The sequence below is a fragment of the Anarhichas minor genome, unplaced genomic scaffold (genome assembly GCF_050575085.1).
Source record: "Anarhichas minor isolate MPS153535 unplaced genomic scaffold, ASM5057508v1 ptg000051l, whole genome shotgun sequence".
Lineage (NCBI taxonomy): Eukaryota > Metazoa > Chordata > Actinopteri > Perciformes > Anarhichadidae > Anarhichas > Anarhichas minor.
Genome location: NW_027466497.1, coordinates 7,543,286 through 7,566,962, shown reverse-complemented (window position 1 = coordinate 7,566,962; position 23,677 = coordinate 7,543,286). Strand labels below are relative to the sequence as shown.

At 38.4% G+C, this 23,677-nt stretch overlaps 3 gene segments (V, D, J or C); all 3 read right to left on the bottom strand.

Moving 5' to 3' along the window:
• Positions 1 to 3,402: 3,402 nt before the first annotated feature.
• On the bottom strand, positions 3,403 to 4,392 carry LOC142971930 (Ig kappa-b4 chain C region-like). The segment is given in 1 exon segment: positions 3,403 to 4,392. A coding segment is annotated over 1 exon segment (264 nt).
• Positions 4,393 to 8,807: 4,415 nt separating this feature from the next.
• LOC142971929 (Ig kappa-b4 chain C region-like) lies at positions 8,808 to 12,057 on the bottom strand. The segment is given in 3 exon segments: positions 8,808 to 9,589; positions 9,793 to 11,212; positions 12,034 to 12,057. A coding segment is annotated over 1 exon segment (264 nt).
• A 6,538-nt stretch (positions 12,058 to 18,595) lies between these two features.
• On the bottom strand, positions 18,596 to 19,587 carry LOC142971931 (Ig kappa-b4 chain C region-like). The segment is given in 1 exon segment: positions 18,596 to 19,587. A coding segment is annotated over 1 exon segment (264 nt).
• Between the last annotated feature and the right edge of the window lie 4,090 nt (positions 19,588 to 23,677).

Below are 23,677 nucleotides of genomic sequence, written 5' to 3'. Positions count from 1 at the left end.
TACAAAATTACAAAGATAAAATTTAATATGCATAAGACATTACACTACAACAAAACAAAGAAAGAAAGAAAAGAAAACAAATAATGTAATTGTGTCGAGTGTGTGTGAGCATGTGTAATATAACAGCTAAAACAAGAAAGACATGAACACTAATACATAAAAAAAACTGTTACAAAACAGCAATTCGATTTTCTTTTAGGCATCTTTTAAAACATTTTATCGAGGGACATTTTTTTGTTCATTTTTTTGATATTCAAAGATAGTTTATTTAATCTGAACCATGTAGCATAGGCAGTTAAACCAGCATTAGCTTTCATAATCAGAGAATTGAAATTTGAATGAGAGAGAACTAGGGTTGTGTCATCTGCAAACATTATCGGAAAAAGGCTTTTTGACACATTAGACAAATCATTAATATAAATAAGGAATAATAATGGTCAAAGAATGGACCCCTGTGGAACCCCACATATTAGTCTGGCTGTGTTTGAATAACAACCTTTAACACAAACAAACTGTCTTCTGTTGGAGACATAATTTTTTAGCCATTTGTATGCAATGTCATGGAAACCATATTTATGCAGCTTTTCCAATAAAATATTATGGTTTACTGTATCGAAGGCTTTGGAAAGGTCTATAAAAATACTGCAAGTAAATTCCTTATTGTTATGTGCAGAGATAACTTTATCAACAAGGTAAAGTAAAGCCATATAAGTTGAGTGATTTTTACAGAAACCATACTGGTGTTTGTAAAGAATTGAATTAGACTCTACATGAAACATAATCTTTTTGTGTACAATTGTTTCTAGTATTTTTGAAAAACAAGGCAATATAGATCTGGGTCTATAGTTGTTAAAACAAAGTGGGTTTTCTGCTTTAAACAAAGGAATAACTTTGGCAATTTTTAAATCCTCTGGCACAACACCTGTTTTCAAAGACAAGGTGAAAATGTGAACAAGTGGCTGCAATATTGACTGTTTCACCTGTTTGACAAGAAATGCAGAAATGTTGTCATGGCCAGCCGAAGATGTTTTGATATCATCAATTATATCACTTATTTCTTGAATATTTGGGGGCATAAAATTAGAGATAATAGGGACATTTGTTGGAATAAAATCCAGTGGATTCCCATGACAAGCCGGAATATTGTTAGCTAATTCATGACCAATATTTACAAAGAATTCATTACATTTTTGAGCGATATCAAATGGCTCGTCAAGAGAATTGTCACCATCCAAAAAGACTGAAGGAAGCTCTGGGGTCGTCTTTTATCTTTGCAGCAGTTGATTTATTACTTTCCATGTGTTTTTTATATCTTTTGAGCACTTCATAAATGTTTCACTGTAATATTTCTTTTTTGTAGATCTAATGATATGGGTATAATTATTTCTACAGGATTTATAAGCCCCATGAGTAAGAGGCGTGGGATTTGAAACATATTTTCTGTTGAGTTTATTTTTTTTCCTCAGCAACTTCAGTAAATGTGTTGTGAACCGGTTCTTACTAACTTGACTGCTTTTCTTGGTGGAACTACAAATTGGAAAACAATCATTGAAACTAAGGTTAATAACTTTCATAAACTTCTGATATGCCAAATCAGCGTTATTTTCCACATATAGATCATCCAATGAAATACTGGTAAGAATATCTTTAAATTTTGAAATATTTGATTTGCTCATAATTCTTTTCTGCATAATTTTCTTAGTATGTTTAGCTCTCTTAGTCTTGATTAAAGAGTACTGGAAAATGGGAAAATGATCTGACAAGTCGGAATACAAGACTCCAGATTTGGTTCCTTCACTCAAAGAATTGGTTAAGATGTTATCAATCAAAGTCACTGAATTTTCTGTAACTCTTGTTGCTTTATGAATAAGAGGGAAAAAGTAACTAGAGTAAAGAATATTGAGAAAATCCCCAGTAGAAGTATGTAGTCGATTTTTTAAAAGGTTTATATTGAAATCTCCTAAAAGGTAACAAAGTTTATCCTCATTGTTTATCAGGTCAAGAGAACAGCCCAGACTGTCATTGAAAACTTTGATATCAGAGTCAGGTGGGCGATAAATAGCACCAATAATAACATTCTTTACACCAGAGACACCAGAGAGCTCTAAAAAAACAGATTCCACCTCATCCCTCTTTGACTTCAGCGTGAGATCATCCCTAATTTTGAATTCATAGTCACCGTGAATAAACAGAGATACTCCACCTCCAGATCTATTCTCTCTTACATAGTGAACTGAATTGTATTTTGGTATTTTAAAGATTTCTCTTGAGTCCTCAGTAAGCCATGTTTCTGACAGGGCAATAACTGATAACTTTCCCTGGTTTTGGGATGGACAATAAGTTTGTCGTATCTCAAATATGCAATGTCATACTTAGCTTCCTGGTCTCCCTCTGGTGTGTCTGGCTTGCGGTAAAAACCGTGCAATCTCCCCGTCACCCATGCATCATCACCTGTCTGTTGCACCTGTGCCCCATTTATTAATTACCTGCCACACTAACCCACACTGCCACCTGTGGTCAACCTGAGGTAGGCTCCCAATATACATTTATAATACCCAGACCTAACTAATGGCTCCTACAGATACTATTGTGATATAATGCTGAAGATATCCTACTTCATCATTGTGATTTAATTTAAACTTCTCAGACGTTGTAGTTCATTCTGATTCATTGTACTTTCTGGACACTTCTAAAACCGTGTTTCTACCAATAACACACTTTATTTGTGATACACCAGAATCATAATCAGCTTTATTGGCCATGTACGCGTACAATTTGACCCCGGTTTTTCGTTGACCTCCACGTACATACATAGAATTTATAATTAAATATAAACATTTAACGACTATGTAAAAAATAAATATAAATATGAATCCAAACAGTATATATATTTATATATGAACATAACCGTATACAACAATATAACAATAGTGTCAATGGAGTTAAGGTGATAGTGCAGTATGACTGATTAATTGTTCATGAGTGTGACGGCCAGCGGTAAGAAGCTGTTCCTGTGTCTGGTGGTTTGGGCGTATACATACAGTACACCGGATTTTCCTTGAAATATTTAAATAATCAGCTTAGTTATGAAAAACATGAATTAGCAAATAGTGTAATGAAGCAGATTCTGATGTCACAAACGCTTTAAGGAATCTGGAATAAAGGTTGAATTTACTTCTATCATGTCTGGGTAACAATAACTTAAATAGTGATTATCTCACTTTATTTTTCTAAATATGAAAACTATCAAACAACATTATACTAATATTATATTATTTCTTTACACATTTCCAAGGAATTATAAAATCTCAAGACTCAGTTGAGTTAACTGTTTCTAGATTTGTTGGAACTTTTAAGACTTTTAAGACTTTATTTTAAAATAACATACATGATAACAATGAATTTGATGAAAAGTTATTTATTGTGTTGAAATAATCAAAATTAGCATCAAAACTGTATCAATGAAATGAAATGTACTGAGACAGTGAGTGAAAGAAAGAAAGAGATGAACAGAGTTACAGAGTGCAGACTGAGATCAGTATCAGAGTGAAACCAGCAGCAGAGTCCCAGTGAGTCAGGTCAGGACTGGGAACACTGGTCTCTCCTCAGTGTCTCTGAGAGCGGAGTCTGGGAGCCCTGGGTGGCCTCACAGGTCACAGAGCCCACCTTCCTCCACTGGTCTGCAGGGAGCCTCAGGGTGCTGCTCCAGCTGTAGTGGCCGTCCTTCTCCAGCACCCCGGGGCTCCTGCTCTCCTCCCAGCTGCTGCTGCTGCTGCTGCTGCTGCCGTCCACCTTCCAGGCCAGACTCCAGTCTGAGGGGAAGCCCTTGTTGGCCAGGCACATGAGCGTGGCCTTCCCCTGCTGCAGCTCCTCACTGGAGGGGGGCAGCACCGTCAGGGTGGGAGGGACATCACCTAGGAGACACCAATCAGCTTAGAGGACAGGGACCACACAGCTGTCAATCAAACACCAGACACGTGGACACCTTCACTGTGAGAGAGTTGATTTCCTCCTTTAAGGAGTTTCTGTCAGATGTTCTTTCTGCTCCACCAGTCACTCACTCACACATTGTTTCACTTCCCTTTAAGAAGCCTCTCATGCATATCAGCACAGAGAGAGTCATCATACAGAATGAGCTGAAATATATCAAACTACACTGGAGATAAAACATCAATATGTGGACAAATATTAAATCTTTATCATCAGAAACCTTAACTAAACATTACTTATAAATATTTAGTGGAAACATTTACAAGTACAGAAAATGAAGTGACTACAATCAAACGTTCTTCATGTGGATGTCAGTCATCAATAAAAACTGTTCAAAGATTTTCAAATTTGGAAACAATATTTGACACAATGAAGAAGTTTTGCACATTTTCAAATATCTTTATCTTCAATTAGATCAATTCAGTTTGAATCATTCTGATTCTGAATTAGTTTAAAAACAGTTTTAATTGAGGTTGAAATTAACCAAAACTTTTTAAACATTTGTAGAAGTTTTATCTGTTTTACATTTCCAGCTGTTTAAGTTCCAGTAGGAGAGGAATGAGTAAATACATGTTTAGTAAAGCTGCTCTGAGTTAGTCTCCATGATAAAGGAGCAGAAATAAACACATGAATCCTAAAAGTGTACGATTAAAACAAGATGTATTCATCTGCCTCAAACATCCAAAAACTACATTTAAAACATTACTTTAGAATAATTAGTTTAGTATTATTGTGCAGAAACTTACTTCCAACATCCAGTCTGGTTCCTCCACCAAAAGTCCACCACAGTGATACAAAGTCATTGAGCCGCCGTACAAAAACCTCTCACTGTAGAGAGACACGCTCTCTGACTCTGACACCAACAAACTCAACAAACACATTCACAGTTTACACATTGCATTTAATAAATGGTTGAATTACTAAAAACGGATTCAGAAATGATACATATGTATTTAACAATTTATTTTAGAAATGTTAGACATCTATGAGCAATATTAACTTGACTTTCACCAAAATCAATTGATGATTGATCAAGATATTCCTGAAGAAAAACTCTCCAACAAATCCTGACAAATGTAAATAATTATCATAAACTCATGTTTATTTTATACTATAATAAATTAAAAACACTATTTGTGTTTAAATCCGTCCCACAGTGATGTTGATGTGTGTTGTAGTGAATTAGGGAGATTTTACAAAACATTCCAGAAGAAAATGTTTCCATCAAACTCAAAGCAAAGACTCTTATAAATGAGCACTGACACATTCCTGATCAATACTCTGATGAAGTGATTGATCCATTGATAAACAGCATCATCACAGTAATCCAAGTCCCTGTTGGAGTCAGTCAGAGCATTTCCATAGAGAGCCACTTTGCATCAGCAGCACCATGCTCCAGTGCTCTGGGAGAGTTTATAGTCCTGAGAGTTGAACACTGGATGACTGACAGCTGTCCTTCATCACAGCAGAAGACACAGAAATCCTCCTCATCACAAACATGACTTTGATCTGCGTCCTCATCTGGACTCTCCTCTGCTGCTGCTTCACAGGTAAAGTCCAGAGAATCAAACTCCTCTCCTCTATCAACATCCGTCCCTCTGAAATGAAGCCGACTAAACCGTGACGCTGCTTTATGTGTTTGTCTCTGTGTCCTCAGAGTCCAGAGGCCAGGTCACAGTGACTCAGCCTGGAGCAGTGAGCTCTGCTGTGGGAGGCTCCGTCTCCATCACATGTAGGACCAGTCAGGATGTTCTTGGCAATAACTATTTAGCCTGGTACCAACAGAGAGATGGAGAAACTCCTAAACTGCTTATCTATGGAGCAACTACTCGACAATCAGGGATTTCAGGTCGTTTTACAGGCAGTGGATCAAACTCTGACTTCACTCTGACCATCAGTGGAGTCCAGACTGAAGATGCAGCAGTTTACTACTGTCAGAGTTTACATCAGATCAACAGTCAGTGGGTGTTCACACAGTGAAAAAGCGTCGTACAAAAACCTCCCTCAGTCAGAATGAACAGAAACTGAACTGACTGCTGCAGCTGGAAGCTACTGCAGAGACTGATACACTTCACTGAAGACACACACACACGCACACACACACACACACACACACACACACACACACACACACACACACACACACACACACACACACACACACACACACACACACACACACACACACACACACACACACACACACACACACACACATTTACTTGAGAAGATGACTCTTCTTCACCTCTATCTTTAACAGCATATTTATCGACATAACAAAAGACTTTTTAAACATGAAGATGAATTATCTCCACTTGACTTTGCATTTCATAATGAACACTTTGCATCTTTTTTGTTAGAAAGTAATCAAGAAAAGCTTCATATGTAGCACCGTTTTAGCCCAGACTACATTTTACCTTTTTATTAAAATATAATGTTAGGATTTGGAGAACAGGTAGCAGGATCAGGACCCAACACAGATACAGATGAGGAGGAAGATGGAACAATTCAATGCTTTGTTTGAAATGGCTTACAGGCATGGTCTGCTGTTTAACAGTCTCTGTTGCTGAGGAAGGTTCCTAATTAAGTGAAATAAACCTGAATTATCTAAGTGGCAGCCATGATAAAAGCAGGTATAAATCTCTAAATACTAAGGAACTGTGCTTCAATGTTTCCTTTCTCATGTCCCTGAGCATAGAAAACACTGGACCGTCATGATTTACCAAAGGAAAAGAGATAATAACATCCAACAATTCCACTACGGCAGCAACATTTACCAAAATTCACCATTCAGCCGTCAATAACATCATCTGTTACTGTTGAATTGCACATTATGCATTAATAGAAAACATCCCTTTAGGAGGAGGGATTCTATTTTGGACAAGAATCCTGAGTTGAATTCTACAACATTCAGATTTGTCACTCTACACATTTTTAATGTTTCATAAATAAAGTTGTTTAAAAACTAAATATGAATCCACTGTAGCAGAGTGAAGGTGCAGTTGGATTTTATTTGCACCGTGGTTGTTTTTTCAACTCTTTCAATAACTTTGTGACATTTTCCATCAAAGGAAAAGTGGTTTAGAATAAATATAGGACGTCAATTAGTTTTACTATTCAGCTGCTGCTATGGAGTCCAAAAGGAAGGAAAGAAACAGCAGGTGGGAAACAGGCAGCAAAACTCCAAACGAATGATACAACAAAGACAAGGAACAAAGAAAGTGGGCTGGTATGAACAGTGAATGACTGATGGGGAAGTGGGAACAGGTGAGCAGGAGGTCTGGTGGGTGCAGGGCTAACGAGGGGTCAAACTAATCAGGGCGGGGCCGATAATCAAAACTGGCGGGAAAAAATACAAAGGCAGGAAGTGAAGTGATCTGAAACGGTAGGAGAGGTGGAATACTACACATGGATGACATGAATGAATCAAAGGAAGAACATGGAGCATGGCAGATTATGACATGTAAAAGCAAAACACATCAAATACAGACACAATGAAAGAATGCACCAAAAGAAGGAAGGTCCCTCTTAACATGTGTCTTTAGCTGCTTTCTACCACAACTTCCTCAAATCTTTAGTCTAACACTTCCACAGTTTTGGAGCCAGAGCCACAAAGGCACCTTTAAGCCTTTAGAGATGGAAACGCAACAAGCTCTGATCATAGCAGGACAGATGTAGAGGAGATCATGCAGGACAAACTCACAGCTTCTCTTCCAATGGCTTCCTTTCATCCTTTAAAACCAGCTAAACACTGTTAGGCTGCATCGAGACAATTATCAGATGTGACGTGAACATAATCCCTTTAGTTCTTCTAAAAATCATCACCTAAAGTTATGAAATATTGGTGATCTGACCCAGTGATCAACCCAGTCTCCTGTGATCTCATGGATCATTTCCACACACACAGACTGTGTTGTCATCGCTTTCATTCAAACATTTTGTTGAATCAATTCTCTTTCATATGACGCTGATGATATCCCGCTTTCTATTTCTAATCTATTTTCTTTAATGTATTCAGATATTAAAAAAATAAAAGCAATTAAGTTAAATTCTTACAACACATGAGTCATAATCAAGAGCAGACTCCAGTGGTGTGAGACGATGTAGTTGTTTTCCATCACAATGCTTTTAATGATGTGTCGTTACCAAAGTTAATTCATAACAAAACAAACCTGAAACAACCATGGAGAACATGTTCCCCTTAAAGTATGAAGAAGTGAATATAAAATAAGGATATTGTTGTAATTATTACAGTTTTTCTCGATTGCTAAGACACATTTCTTGAAATGGTCACCCATTTTCTCAAAACTGTAAACACAAAACCTCATCTTCAAGCACTATTTACAAAACCTCTGAATCCTCTTGCAAAATGAAACTTTCGCCTCAAAACAGTTTTACCTGTGCTCAAAATCAAACACTGCTCTCAAATCATAAACAAAGTGATCAAAATAATATACACTATCAAGCAGTCATTAAACAATACACCAATAAATATAAAACACATTGTTCAAAACATATAGTTCTCAGGGAGAAGTAGATTTTTAATCTCAAAACAAATTTCATATCAACGAAAACATGTTCTATTACAGTATCTCAAAATTGATCAGAAATTACTACTGTGCTTTGATCTTTGCAATTTATTTTGTTCTTCCTCCTCCTTGTACCCCTATTTTTACAGTACTGTACCCTGCGTCTCACAAACGTGTCCTTTGTCTCTGTGATACTGTAATTCTTGTTCTTTGTTGATATGAACCTGCAACCAGTCAAAATCTATTGAGCAGTCAGTACTGTTCCTGTAACAAATAGAAAGCACGATGTTCAAGGCCATACAATTTGTTTATTGTACATTATACAGCCTACAATGCACTGTAGGCCTACTACAGTATACAATACAGTAAAAGGGACAAAAATCAAAGGAGTCAACATGTCATCAATGTGCTTCTTCTTGTCTTTGGGCTGGGTCAGGCCAGAGCACTTCGTCGACATCACAAGCAATATTTTCTCTCCTGAGGCAACGGGGGAAGAAGCCTCTTGTGTGCCGTATCCAGCCCTGACATGATTCCTCACCTATATCACCACAGGCTAATTCCATGGCTTGCAGCAGATTTACTCTGGTGTAGGGTTGTCTATCATACACTTTCCATCTCCATGAGGAGAAAAACTCCTCAATCGCATTCAGGAAAGGCGAGTATGGAGGGAGGTACAAGGTCACAAACTGACCATTGATGTTAAACCATTCCCTTACCTGAGCAGCTCGGTGGAAACTGACATTGTCCAGCACTATCACATTGGTGGGAATGGGATTCTCATTTAGCTCTTGACCCTGCTGCTCAAATAAAATATCTCTTAGATTGGCCAGCAATCTTAGAAGATGCTGGGTGTTATATGGCCCGAGTGTAACATGGTGATGTAGAACACCGTGGTTGCTGATAGCAGCACAGATTGTGACATTGCCACCTCGTTGACCAGGGACTTCAACAATGGCCCGCTGTCCAATCACGTTTCGGCCTCTCCTTCTCCTCTTTGTTAGATTGAAGCCTGCTTCATCGACAAAGATTAACTCATGGGGTCTGTCCAAGGATTCCAAGTCAAATATTGTCTGTGTAGGAACACAATATAATGTATGTAGAATTTAGTAAGTTGTACAGAGACAGTGCTATATTGTAGAGTTCAATTAGGCCTACTGTATGCACTTCTGATTCACATACATTGTATGTACTGAAGAGTAATGTCATTCACATAGTATGTGGCAGTACTGTAGACAATCTGGATTACAGTAAATGTGTCTGAATGTACACTTACTTGCACATACTGAGCTCGCAGTTCTTTCACCCTTGGTGAGTTGCGCTCAAAAGGTACTCTGTATACTTATTTCATTCGTATCCTGTTACGATGGAGGACACGGTCAATTGTGGAAATGCTCACACTGTCGATTCCCTGGAAGTCTGTGTTGTCTTGTATCACTCGTTCCTGGATTTCTCTGAGTCGTATTAAATCATCTTGAAGGACCATGCCCACTATAACGGTCTCTTGCTCCTGAGTGAATATAGCTCTCCTTCCACCTGCATGTGGCAGCCTTGCAGTTCTACAAAAAGTAGATGTGCAGTTACAAAACATATTCATGCAGTACAATACATACAGTGATGAACTTTACAAATGTCTATTGAAACAGCTGCATATAGTGTAGTACAGTAAATTTGCAATTACAAAAATACAGTAGCATACTGTACCTGTTCTCTTCTCTGAATGTCCTCACTATGGTGGACACAGAAAATCGGCTCAAATTGGGGTGCACTCTAAGTCCTGCTTCCCTCATTGTCAGTCCGTGGACTATAACATGGTCTATGACTGTTGCTCGAATTTCATCAGATATTTCCACTCTTTGTCTTCCTCTTCCTATTCGTCCTCCTCTTCCTCTTTCTTGCCCTCCTCCTCTTCCTCCTCGTCGCCCACCTCACATACGTACTTGCCCTCGTCCTCGTCCTCTCACATTGTTTCTTCTATCCATTCTCAGACTTTCTCCTTCCCACCTTCAACCACCTGTTTGCTCTCTAAACTGGCTTATATTGGTTGTGTCACATCATTTGATACAAGTGAAATCAATTTTGAGTGATTGTGTTTAATCAATGACATGTGTTCTCTATTTGTATTTGATTGTTGCCACTTGTGTTTACCAGTATGGATGACATGTGCATTAGACTGAGAATGTGTTTTGAGTTTTGCTGAAAAGTCTAAGTGAGATCTGCAAATTGTGTTTTACCAAGTGAAATAGTTTAAGGTATTGACAACAGACTGCACAGAGAGAGAGAGAGAGAGAGAGAGAGAGAGAGTTACAGACTGAGATCAGTATCAGAGTGAAACCAGCAGCAGAGTCCCAGTGAGTCAGGTCAGGACTGGGAACACTGGTCTCTCCTCAGTGTCTCTGAGAGCGGAGTCTGGGAGCCCTGGGTGGCCTCACAGGTCACAGAGCCCACCTTCCTCCACTGGTCTGCAGGGAGCCTCAGGGTGCTGCTCCAGCTGTAGTGGCCGTCCTTCTCCAGCACCCCGGGGCTCCTGCTCTCCTCCCAGCTGCTGCTGCTGCTGCTGCTGCTGCCGTCCACCTTCCAGGCCAGACTCCAGTCTGAGGGGAAGCCCTTGTTGGCCAGGCACATGAGCGTGGCCTTCCCCTGCTGCAGCTCCTCACTGGAGGGGGGCAGCACCGTCAGGGTGGGAGGGACATCACCTAGGAGACACCAATCAGCTTAGAGGACAGGGACCACACAGCTGTCAATCAAACACCAGACACGTGGACACCTTCACTGTGAGAGAGTTGATTTCCTCCTTTAAGGAGTTTCTGTCAGATGTTCTTTCTGCTCCACCAGTCACTCACTCACACATTGTTTCACTTCCCTTTAAGAAGCCTCTCATGCATATCAGCACAGAGAGAGTCATCATACAGGATGAGCTGAAATATATCAAACTACACTGGAGATAAAACATCAATATGTGGACAAATATTAAAGCTTAATCATCAGAAACCTTAACTAAACATTACTTATAAATATTTAGTGGAAACATTTACAAGTACAGAAAATGAAGTGACTACAATCAAACGTTCTTCATGTGGATGTCAGTCATCAATAAAAACTGTTCAAAGATTTAAAAATTTGGAAACAATATTTGACACAATGAAGAGGTTTTGCACATTTTCAAATATCTTCATCTTCACTCTGTTCAATTTTGTTTTCTCATTGTGATTCTGAATTTCTTTAAAAACTGTTTTAATTGAGTTAGAAATTAACCAAAACTTTTTAAACATTTGTAGAAGTTTTATCTTTTTTACATTTCCAGCTGTTTAAGTTCCAGTAGGAGAGGAATGAGTAAACACATGTTTAGTAAAGCTGCTCTGAGTTAGTCTCCATGATAAAGGAGCAGAAATAAACACATGAATCCTAAAAGTGTACGATTAAAACAAGATGTATTCATCTGCCTCAAACATCCAAAAACTACATTTAAAACATTACTTTAGAATAATTAGTTTAGTATTATTGTGCAGAAACTTACTTCCAACATTCAGTCTGGTTCCTCCACCAAAAGTCAACCACAGTGATACAAAGTCATTGAGCCGCCGTACAAAAACCTCTCACTGTAGAGAGACACGCTCTCTGACTCTGACACAAACAAACTCAACAAACACATTCACAGTTTACACATTGCATTTAATAAATGGTTGAATTACTAAAAACGGATTCAGAAATGATACATATGTATTTAACAATTTATTTTAGAAATGTTAGACATCTATGAGCAATATTAACTTGACTTTCACCAAAATGAATTGATGATTGATCAAGATATTCCTGAAGAAAAACTCTCCAACAAATCCTGACAAATGTAAATAATTATCATAAACTCATGTTTATTTTATTCTATGATAAATTAAAAACACTATTGTTGTTTAAATCCGTCCCACAGTGATGTTGATGTGTGTTGTAGTGAATTAGGGAGATTTTACAAAACATTCCAGAAGAAAATGTTTCCATCAAACTCAAAGCAAAGACTCTTATAAATGAGCACTGACACATTCCTGATCAATACTCTGATGAAGTGATTGATCCATTGATAAACAGCATCATCACAGTAATCCAAGTCCCTGTTGGAGTCAGTCAGAGCATTTCCATAGAGAGCCACTTTGCATCAGCAGCACCATGCTCCAGTGCTCTGGGAGAGTTTATAGTCCTGAGAGTTGAACACTGGATGACTGACAGCTGTCCTTCATCACAGCAGAAGACACAGAAATCCTCCTCATCACAAACATGACTTTGATCTGCGTCCTCATCTGGACTCTCCTCTGCTGCTGCTTCACAGGTAAAGTCCAGAGAATCAAACTCCTCTCCTCTATCAACATCCGTCCCTCTGAAATGAAGCCGACTAAACCGTGACGCTGCTTTATGTGTTTGTCTCTGTGTCCTCAGAGTCCAGAGGCCAGGTCACAGTGACTCAGCCTGGAGCAGTGAGCTCTGCTGTGGGAGGCTCCGTCTCCATCACATGTAGGACCAGTCAGAAGGTTTATGCTTCGGGCAGCACTAACCTTTTAGCCTGGTACCAACACAGAGATGGAGAAACTCCTAAACTGCTCATTTACTATGCTAGCACTCGACAATCAGGGATTTCAGGTCGTTTTACAGGCAGTGGATCAAACTCTGACTTCACTCTGACCATCAGTGGAGTCCAGACTGAAGATGCAGCAGTTTACTACTGTCAGAGTTTACACATCATCAGCAGTCAGAGTGTGTTCACACAGTGAAAAAGCGTCGTACAAAAACCTCCCTCAGTCAGAATGAACAGAAACTGAACTGACTGCTGCAGCTGGAAGCTACTGCAGAGACTGATACACTTCACTGAAGACACACACACACACACACACACACACACACACACACACACACACACACACACACACACACACACATGATGTACATTTCCATCAAGAGGATTCAGTATTTCACTATTGTTGCTGTAACCATTAATGAACATTAATCACAAGAAGTTCAATGACATAAAATAATCTTGTTGTTCATCAAATTACTCTTTCCACCACAGCTTTTCATCATCCATTCATATCCTGTTATAGTCACATGTTCTCATCTGATTTACCAAAGAATCAAGAAAAGCCACGAATGAAAACATTCATATTTTCTTCCTATATCTGCATGTAAATAAAATGTATGCAAAGACACAATTACTCTTACATGAAACTCAAAAACCCAACAAATACATTGAGATTAATATTCATTCTTCACCTTGAAAACATCAAAACAATCTCTTCTCAACGTCCATCCACTAACTGTTGTTGAGCCTTCAGTCACATCCTCAGCAGACGGAGTCGCTCAGTTGTCATTGAAATGTAGATTTTTAAATTCCCAACAGGAAAACTACTGAATGGACTTTGTGCTGAAATAGTTTTAATTGTAAAGCTTCAACTTTCAACCTCAACTTTTCAGTCAACGTGGACGAGAAGTTGTTAAAGTGCAGCATGAAGATCTTCAGAGAACTCACATCTACATGAACGTGAGTGAAACAAATCTGTCCAACTGGAATAGACGGTGGGCTGAAGGTGTTTTAGTGTTGGAGATCGATCTCCATCGATAGAGTAAACTATATTCATGTTTGATATTGAATTATATCATGAAGTCCAATGAAATGTGTTGGCAGATCTGGTTTATCATTTAATTTATCAAGTTTATATTTGAAGTTTGATCAGGAAGTTCACGGGACAGCTCCACTTTCTGGACCAATCAGATTGTTGATTTTAAAATCATTGAAAATACGAACCAATCACATACGGCTTTAATAGAACGTCTCTCGCTGAGGATGAATCATTTAAAAACTTAAAGCAGAGAGGAGCCTTCGGTCCACCGTCTAGACCTGAAGATGACTTCCATGTTTTCTGGTTCTGTCCACACGTCCAAAACTTCTGGTTGAGTTTCTCAAACAAACTATCTGAGCTCCTCAACCTCAGCCTTCCTTAAAGACTCATCACAGCTTTACTTGGTGAAATCTCCACATTACAAACACATCAACATGTCAAACCCACATTAATATTGATATCAGTCATCACTGACCAAAGAGATCATATTACCAAACTGGAAAAACGGAACAAAACTGTCCTCAAGTCACTGGATCAGTTTACTACCAGACCATTCAATGTCCTCCACATGTAGATATGTAAATGTGTAGATCAAAGCTCTCAGCAGAGAGGAGGAAACATGATGGAGTGTTGAGGACAGCTACACTTCACTGACTCTGTGTGTTTGCATATGTGTCCTGCCTCTCTGCTCCCAGCCGTTAAGAGGCCAGTGTTGATCAGTGGCTGTCCAGGCCTTTCAGAGACACTGACACGCCGGCAGCACGATGATGATGTCACTGACTCTACTGCTGACCACCCTGGGGCTCCTTGTTCAGGGTGAGACTCTCTTCTGAACACTTTGGTTCACCACCATGATGTTCTGCTGTGATGGAGAAACAGTGAAACAAGCAGCATTGACCTTCTTCCATCTGTTCTCCATGTTAAAGAAATGAGACTCTTCTGTTTGGATGTTGATCATCTTTCTCCAAACTGGATTTGTCTCAATAACCCTTCTGCTCTTTTTCATGTTTTCCAGATTCATCAGGAGAAATCATCCTGACTCAGTCTGCTGGACCTCAGTCTGTTGTTCCAGGACAGACTGTCTCCATCACATGTAAAGCCAGTTAAGGTGTTAGTATCTACCTTCACTGGTACCTTCAGAAATCAGGAGAATCTCCAAAACTCTTGATTCATGATGCTACAACTCGTCATACTGGAGTTTCAGGTCGTTTCAGTGGGGTTCAGTCTGGGACTGACTTCACTTTGACCATCAGTGGAGTTCAGACTGAAGATGCAGGAGATTATTATTGTCAGCAAGATAACAGTTTCCCGTTCACACAGTGATACACCGTCGTACAAAAACCTCCTCAGCTGAAGAGGAACTGATCTCACTCAACAGCTGCACAGAAATACAGACACTTTACGTTTGACTGACAATGAAGATATTATAACAGAATAATGTCAGGAATACTATTTATACTATAGAAAGTAATCATGGTAATCTTGTTGAAATAGATCATTAATCAATTCAATGATAACTTCTCAGACTTTGTAGTTCATTCATATTCATTTTACTTTCTGGAAACTTCTAAAAATGTTTCCACATGAGAGTTTCTACCAATGACAAACTTAATTTGTGATATTCATGAAGTATATCAAATTTTCCTTAAACTATTTAAGATTCAGCTTTGATACAAAAAAAATACAATTTCAATCAGAGTAATACAGTTTTCAGGAATCTGGAATAATGGATGGATTTAATTATATTATGTCAGGGTCACATTAACCTTATATATGGATTATCAAATTCGTTTTTTTTAAAATATGAAAACAATATTAAACACAACATTGTAGCATTATTACATTATTTCAGTAGAAATGTCCAAGTCATTTTAAAACATTCAGTTGTGTTGAATGTTTCCAGAATCAATGGAACTATTAAAACAGCAACATCTGTTTATTCTTCAATAACATGCATGAAAACAACTAATTTGATGAACAGTTCTTTATTGTAGTGAAATAATGAAAATTAGCAACATTTTTTTTTGTGTTCAAAATATAAAACAACATTGAACATGGCATTATATTAACTTGAAGTTGCTTGTTTAGGAAATTGCCAGGAACTTTTAGAATCTTGAGACTCAATCTTTCTATATTTTATTGAACAATTAAAACAGCAACATCTGTTTCTTTCATAAAAATATACATTAAAACAATTAATTTGATGAAAAGTTCTTTATTGTTTTAAATCAACCTAAATTTCAGCAAAAAAACTTCATCAATGAAACATGCACCGAGACAGTGATGCATAAACAGACATAAAGAGTTACAGAGTGCAGACTGAGAGTATCATTTTACTGAACATTTTTAGTGTCTTAGATGATATCGACAAATTATATAATTTAACACAATTCAGTACAGAGTACATGACTGAGCATTATTTCTTTCTAAAATCATCACCTTAATTATATACTCCAAGTTATCTGATGCTAAAACAAACTCAGTCTCATTGGATTCAATAGATCAATTCTTTAAATGTAAGAATATGGAAGCAGTTATTCTTTTATAATATACATGGGCACAGCTGATTTGATAAATAGGTCTTCAGTATTTTAAAAGAACAATAGTTTTACTACAAGCAGTGAATAACGAACGTGTTTTGATCCTTCAGAAAGATAGGAGGAGACAGAGACTGTGATCATCTCTCTTTTGTGTCCAGTCTTTTGATAACATTTTACTGTTTCATTAAAACATTATTAAATGTAAAAAACTAAAATTAAATTCATGTTATCTCACATTATGCAGATGATACCCTGCTTTTTATAACTTGTCTTGAAAAGTCTTGTTATTTAGAATTTGAATTCAGAAATTCACAATTTCTTTGAAGAATTTAACAACACATGAACATAACATGGATCTTCTTAACCCTTACATACTGTTTATATTTGATACCTTCACAGTATGGTTCGGGTCAATTTTGACCCAGACCAAGAATTCCCTCATAGTAAGTGTCTGTACCAAATTTTAAACTACAGATCTATTTAGAATGTCTAAATAGCCTATGTCTCATTAATACATGTATGATTAATCCTTAATAAATGTTTCAGAGAGCAGGAAGAGTGTAGTTTTACAACATTCGTTTTTGGAGAAAAACCTCTACTATTACACATTATCATGTCCTGTTTTACATAAGACATAAAAACATAAAAGCCATAATGACTTAAATATATTGTATTGAATTTGAAAATGTCATGAACATTCTGTAACTGTTGGAATTTAAAATATAACCATATTTAATCATTGCAACCATTAAACGCTGTCCCCACTGCTATATCATAAGAAATCATAATTATCAATATTATTTCAACATTTACCACTTAGAACACAACGCATTACATAATAAAATGCTTATTATAAACTAGTCAATAATCAGTCAGTAATCAGAGCTTTCTTCCACGTTGTCTTCCTGCTCTGACACATCCTCCAAATCACTGTCAACCTCCTCATGTTGGAAGAACAGATCGAGGGCCTGTTGCACACTAAATCTTGCTGCCATGATGTCAGTCACTGAAAGGGCAGCACAGGTACCTTTATAATGCTATGATCCCCCCCCATCACCACCCTCCCAACCCAAATTGATTCAAATGTGTTACTTTGTAGATTATGTTATTACATTGCAGGTGCTTGTGCTTGCAGGTGCAGATCTTGTGTCTGTTACAAGGCACCCTCTGACCTCTGGATGACCTCTGTTCCCTTTGTGCACCATGATCACTCCTGTGCTGTTTACTATTTCACTGTTTCAAGATTCCCCCATGCCCCTTCAAAGACCAGCAGGTGTCTGTCTCTGCGGGAACCTGGTCGAATGTTGTTGGAACACAGACAGTTCTCGTGACAGTGTCGAGGTCCCCCTTGAACTCTGTCACCACTGTCCTATAAAAAATACACACAAATATGGCCTGTACAGTTTCAAGATTCCCTAAAACCACCACTTTCCTTGATTTCCCCACACTGGTAGATCCAAAATCCATCTCAATAGATACGGGTCAAATTTGACCCGAAACAGCCTCAGTGTACAAAAATGTGTAGCACCTGTTCAAACGTATAGAATTTTAAAATATTTTCATATTTGTGTATTTTGGGTCACTTTAGGAAAAGTCGTCAAATTTCAGGCTAAAAGAATGACGTTCAGGGTATTTTTACTGCTGTCAAATGTTAAAAAACGGGTCAAATTTGACCCTAACAGTATGAGGTTAAACATTAGTATTAAAAGAGAGCTTTGTGATTCACCATTCAAATGTTCTTACCATGTGTATTGTTACCAAAGTTATTGAATATAGTTCATACTGGAATGATAATAAACAAATATCCAGTCATAAAACCTTTTAAAAGTAATTAGACATAATTAGAGTTAATATTTTGATTTTTTTGTGCATTGATCTTACTAATGTTCCTAATATATAATAAATATCAAAGAAAGAAAGTCAAAAGAGACATCACTTTTATAATACACATGATATAATCTTTATTATTTTAAAATGATGAAACCATCAACACAAGCAAGTTCATGTTTAAACATGAGAGAAAGAGAACCAGAGAGAGTTACAGAGTGCAGACTGAGATCAGTATCAGAGTGAAACCAGCAGCAGAGTCCCAGTGAGTCAGGTCAGGACTGGGAACACTGGTCTCTCCTCAGTGTCTCTGAGAGCGGAGTCTGGGAGCCCTGGGTGGCCTCACAGCTCACAGAGCCCACCTTCCTCCACTGGTCTGCAGGGAGCCTCAGGGTGCTGCTCCAGCTGTAGTGGCCGTCCTTCTCCAGCACCCCGGGGCTCCTGCTCTCCTCCCAGCTGCTGCTGCTGCTGCTGCTGCTGCCGTCCACCTTCCAGGCCAGACTCCAGTCTGAGGGGAAGCCCTTGTTGGCCAGGCACATGAGCGTGGCCTTCCCCTGCTGCAGCTCCTCACTGGAGGGGGGCAGCACCGTCAGGGTGGGAGGGACATCACCTAGGAGACACCAATCAGCTTAGAGGACAGGGACCACACAGCTGTCAATCAAACACCAGACACGTGGACACCTTCACTGTGAGAGAGTTGATTTCCTCCTTTAAGGAGTTTCTGTCAGATGTTCTTTCTGCTCCACCAGTCACTCACTCACACATTGTTTCACTTCCCTTTAAGAAGCCTCTCATGCATATCAGCACAGAGAGAGTCATCATACAGAATGAGCTGAAATATATCAAACTACACTGGAGATAAAACATCAATATGTGGACAAATATTAAATCTTTATCATCAGAAACATTAACTAAACATTACTTATAAATATTTAGTGGAAACATTTACAAGTACAGAAAATGAAGTGACTACAATCAAACGTTCTTCATGTGGATGTCAGTCATCAATAAAAACTGTTCAAAAACTTTCAAATTTTGAAACAATATTTGACACAATGAAGAAGTTTTGCACATTTTCAAATATCTTTATCTTCACTCGGTTCAATTATATCTGAATCATTCTGATTCTGAATTAATTTAAAAATAGTTTTAATTAAGGTCGAAATAAAAAAACTTTAAAAACATTTGTAGAAGTTTTATCTTTTTTACATTTCCAGCTGTTTAAGTTCCAGTAGGAGAGGAATGAGTAAATACATGTTTAGTAAAGCTGCTCTGAGTTAGTCTCCATGATAAAGGAGCAGAAATAAACACATGAATCCTAAAAGTGTACGATTAAAACAAGATGTATTCATCTGCCTCAAACATCCACAAATTACATTTTAAACATTACTTTAGAATAATTAGTTTAGTATTATTGTGCAGAAACTTACTTCCAACATCCAGTCTGGTTCCTCCACCAAAAGTCAACCACAGTGATACAAAGTCATTGAGCCGCCGTACAAAAACCTCTCACTGTAGAGAGACACGCTCTCTGACTCTGACACACTGAACTAAACCTACAAACACTCAAGATGCAACTTCACCATTAAAGTAAAGTTATGATTTATTCCCCAGTTTATAGTTTTACTTTCCTAACAATTCGTTTTTAAATTTCTGTTGCTGTGAACTTTGTTTCTTCGTGCAACATAACTGTCGAAAAAGTCGTCCATCAAAATTAAAACACAACTATTTGTTTCTACATTGTTGAATATAAAAGAATACAAAGACCAATGACTTCTGATATAAATATATATTCAAACATTTGACTTACTTCCAACATCCAGTCTGGTTCCTCCACCGAACGTGTTCCACAGTGATACAAAGTCATTGAGCCGCCGTACAAAAACCTCTCACTGTAGAGAGACACGCTCTCTGACTCTGACACAAACAAACTCAACAAACACATTCACAGTTTACACATTGCATTTAATAAATGGTTGAATTACTAAAAACGGATTCAGAAATGATACATATGTATTTAACAATTTATTTTAGAAATGTTAGACATCTATGAGCAATATTAACTTGACTTTCACCAAAATCAATTGATGATTGATCAAGATATTCCTGAAGAAAAACTCTCCAACAAATCCTGACAAATGTAAATAATTATCATAAACTCATGTTTATTTTATTCTATGATGAATTAAAAACACTATTGTTGTTTAAATCCGTCCCACAGTGATGTTGATGTGTGTTGTAGTGAATTAGGGAGATTTTACAAAACATTCCAGAAGAAAATGTTTCCATCAAACTCAAAGCAAAGACTCTTATAAATGAGCACTGACACATTCCTGATCAATACTCTGATGAAGTGATTGATCCATTGATAAACAGCATCATCACAGTAATCCAAGTCCCTGTTGGAGTCAGTCAGAGCATTTCCATAGAGAGCCACTTTGCATCAGCAGCACCATGCTCCAGTGCTCTGGGAGAGTTTATAGTCCTGAGAGTTGAACACTGGATGACTGACAGCTGTCCTTCATCACAGCAGAAGACACAGAAATCCTCCTCATCACAAACATGACTTTGATCTGCGTCCTCATCTGGACTCTCCTCTGCTGCTGCTTCACAGGTAAAGTCCAGAGAATCAAACTCCTCTCCTCTATCAACATCCGTCCCTCTGAAATGAAGCCGACTAAACCGTGACGCTGCTTTATGTGTTTGTCTCTGTGTCCTCAGAGTCCAGAGGCCAGGTCACAGTGACTCAGCCTGGAGCAGTGAGCTCTGCTGTGGGAGGCTCCGTCTCCATCACATGTAGGACCAGTCAGAATGTTTATAACAATAACTTTTTAGCCTGGTACCAACAGAGAGATGGAGAAACTCCTAAACTGCTTATCTATACAGCAACTACTCGACAATCAGGGATTTCAGGTCGTTTTACAGGCAGTGGATCAAACTCTGACTTCACTCTGACCATCAGTGGAGTCCAGACTGAAGATGCAGCAGTTTACTACTGTCAGAGTGCACATCACATCAGCAGTCAGTGGGTGTTCACACAGTGAAAAAGCGTCGTACAAAAACCTCCCTCAGTCAGACTGAACAGAAACTGAACTGACTGCTGCAGCTGGAAGCTACTGCAGAGACTGATACACTTCACTGAAGACACACACACACACACACACACACACACACACACACACACACACACACACACACACACACACACACACACACACACACACACACACACACACATTCAAGATTTTATGACTTCTCACAACAATACATGGACTTACATTAATTTTCTGGGAATTACCGAGTGGCGGGCCGTGTATTTCGTACCTGGGCCTTCAGTGTTGTCCTACTACAGTTGAACCACCTCCTCATAACCTCATTATGACGCCAGCATGACGGGATGCTTCGTCATTAATGGACAATGATGCATATAGTCAAAATCAATGTAATTAACACAATGACAAGAAGAAACTCACAAGAACCAGTCACATATTTATATGACAACAAAGCAGGTAGAATAACATAAAACCCAAATAACATGATTCAACAGGCCTCTGCACATTCCAGCAAAACTGCGGCGCTAAAACACTTATTCCACCGCACACTAAAGAGCACGGGCCATTCAAATATCATTCACATCAGAGGGAACAATATTAACCGTATCATAAAAACGACACGATAGAAAAATTAACACAGTTGTAACGCTACTGCAGATGTAAAAAAACAAAAGCACTTCACTTACCAGAGCTGCTGTTCACTATTTAAAGACAAAGTATATCCTCCTTTCTTTGTTGACAAAGAGTTTAATCTCACGGTTGTTCAGTAGATCTGTGCGGTTTAGTTCCAGCCAGAAGTCCTTCTCGATTCATGGACGCCAGTGAAGACAGTCGAGCCTCCCCAGTTGTATTTCTTGAATAAGTTTTAATGCGTTTGAGGGCTGAAAATGTCCGCTCGATACAGGCAGCAGATATTGAGATTGTCACCGCCAAACATGACAAAACACTAAAAATGTAATGTCACGTAAAAACTTATTGCAGATCTTTAAACTTTAACTTGTTTTACTACAAAGTTCTGCCAGCTAGTTTCACAACAGTCACGCTAGCCCACTGACCAATCAAGCCGAACGTTAATGCTGACGTACTTGTAGGCCAGCTAGAAGACTCTGGCACGTCAAAGAATACGCCCAACATGTCAAACTAAAAACCTGATTGGTTGAAGACTATGACAATCAACAATATCGTCCCCATTTACTTAAACTGCAAAGGGATTCACTTGTAATTCTGAAGGCCTCCGGGCAGATTTTTTTACTTAGAGACAGCATAGAGGTGAAATCTGATTGGATAAAAGCTCTACTTACAACAAGCTGTGCTGAAAGCAGAGCAACTGAGGAAGACAGTAGCTATGCATTGAGATAATAAGCTAAGGGGAAAAATATGTATAATTCATGTAGTGTATTCATGAAAAATAATGAAATTATAAAATAGCTATAACTTTGGGATTCTGTAAGTGTCTAGGCCAGCAGAGAAGGCCTTGCTGGCCCTGACGGCCCACCCTTGGTGTCATGATTTAAATAGCCAGTGAGGAGGAAAAATCATGATGTGTTGAGGACAGCTAAAGTTCACTGACTGTGTTTTTAAAGTAATTGAAAATACCAAACAATAGCATACGGGTTGAATAGGACGTCTATCGCTGAGGATGAATCATTTAAAAACTTAAAGCAGAGAGGAGCCTTCGGTCCACCGTCTAGACCTGAAGATGACTTCCATGTTTTCTGGTTCTGTCCACACGTCCAAAACTTCTGGTTGAGTTTCTCTAACAAACTATCTGAGCTCCTCAACCTCAGCCTTCCTTAAAGCCTCATCACAGCTTTACTTGGTGAAATCTCCACATTACAAACACATAAACATGTCAAACCCACATTAATATTGATATCAGTCATCACTGTTCTAAGAGAACATATTACCAAACTGGAAAGACGGAACAAAACTGTCCTCAAGTCACTGGATCAGTTTACTACCAGACCATTCAATGTCCTCCACATGTAGATATGTAAATGTGTAGATCAAAGCTCTCAGCAGAGAGGAGGAAACATGATGGAGTGTTGAGGACAGCTACACTTCACTGACTCTGTGTGTTTGCATATGTGTCCTGCCTCTCTGCTCCCAGCCGTTAAGAGGCCAGTGTTGATCAGTGG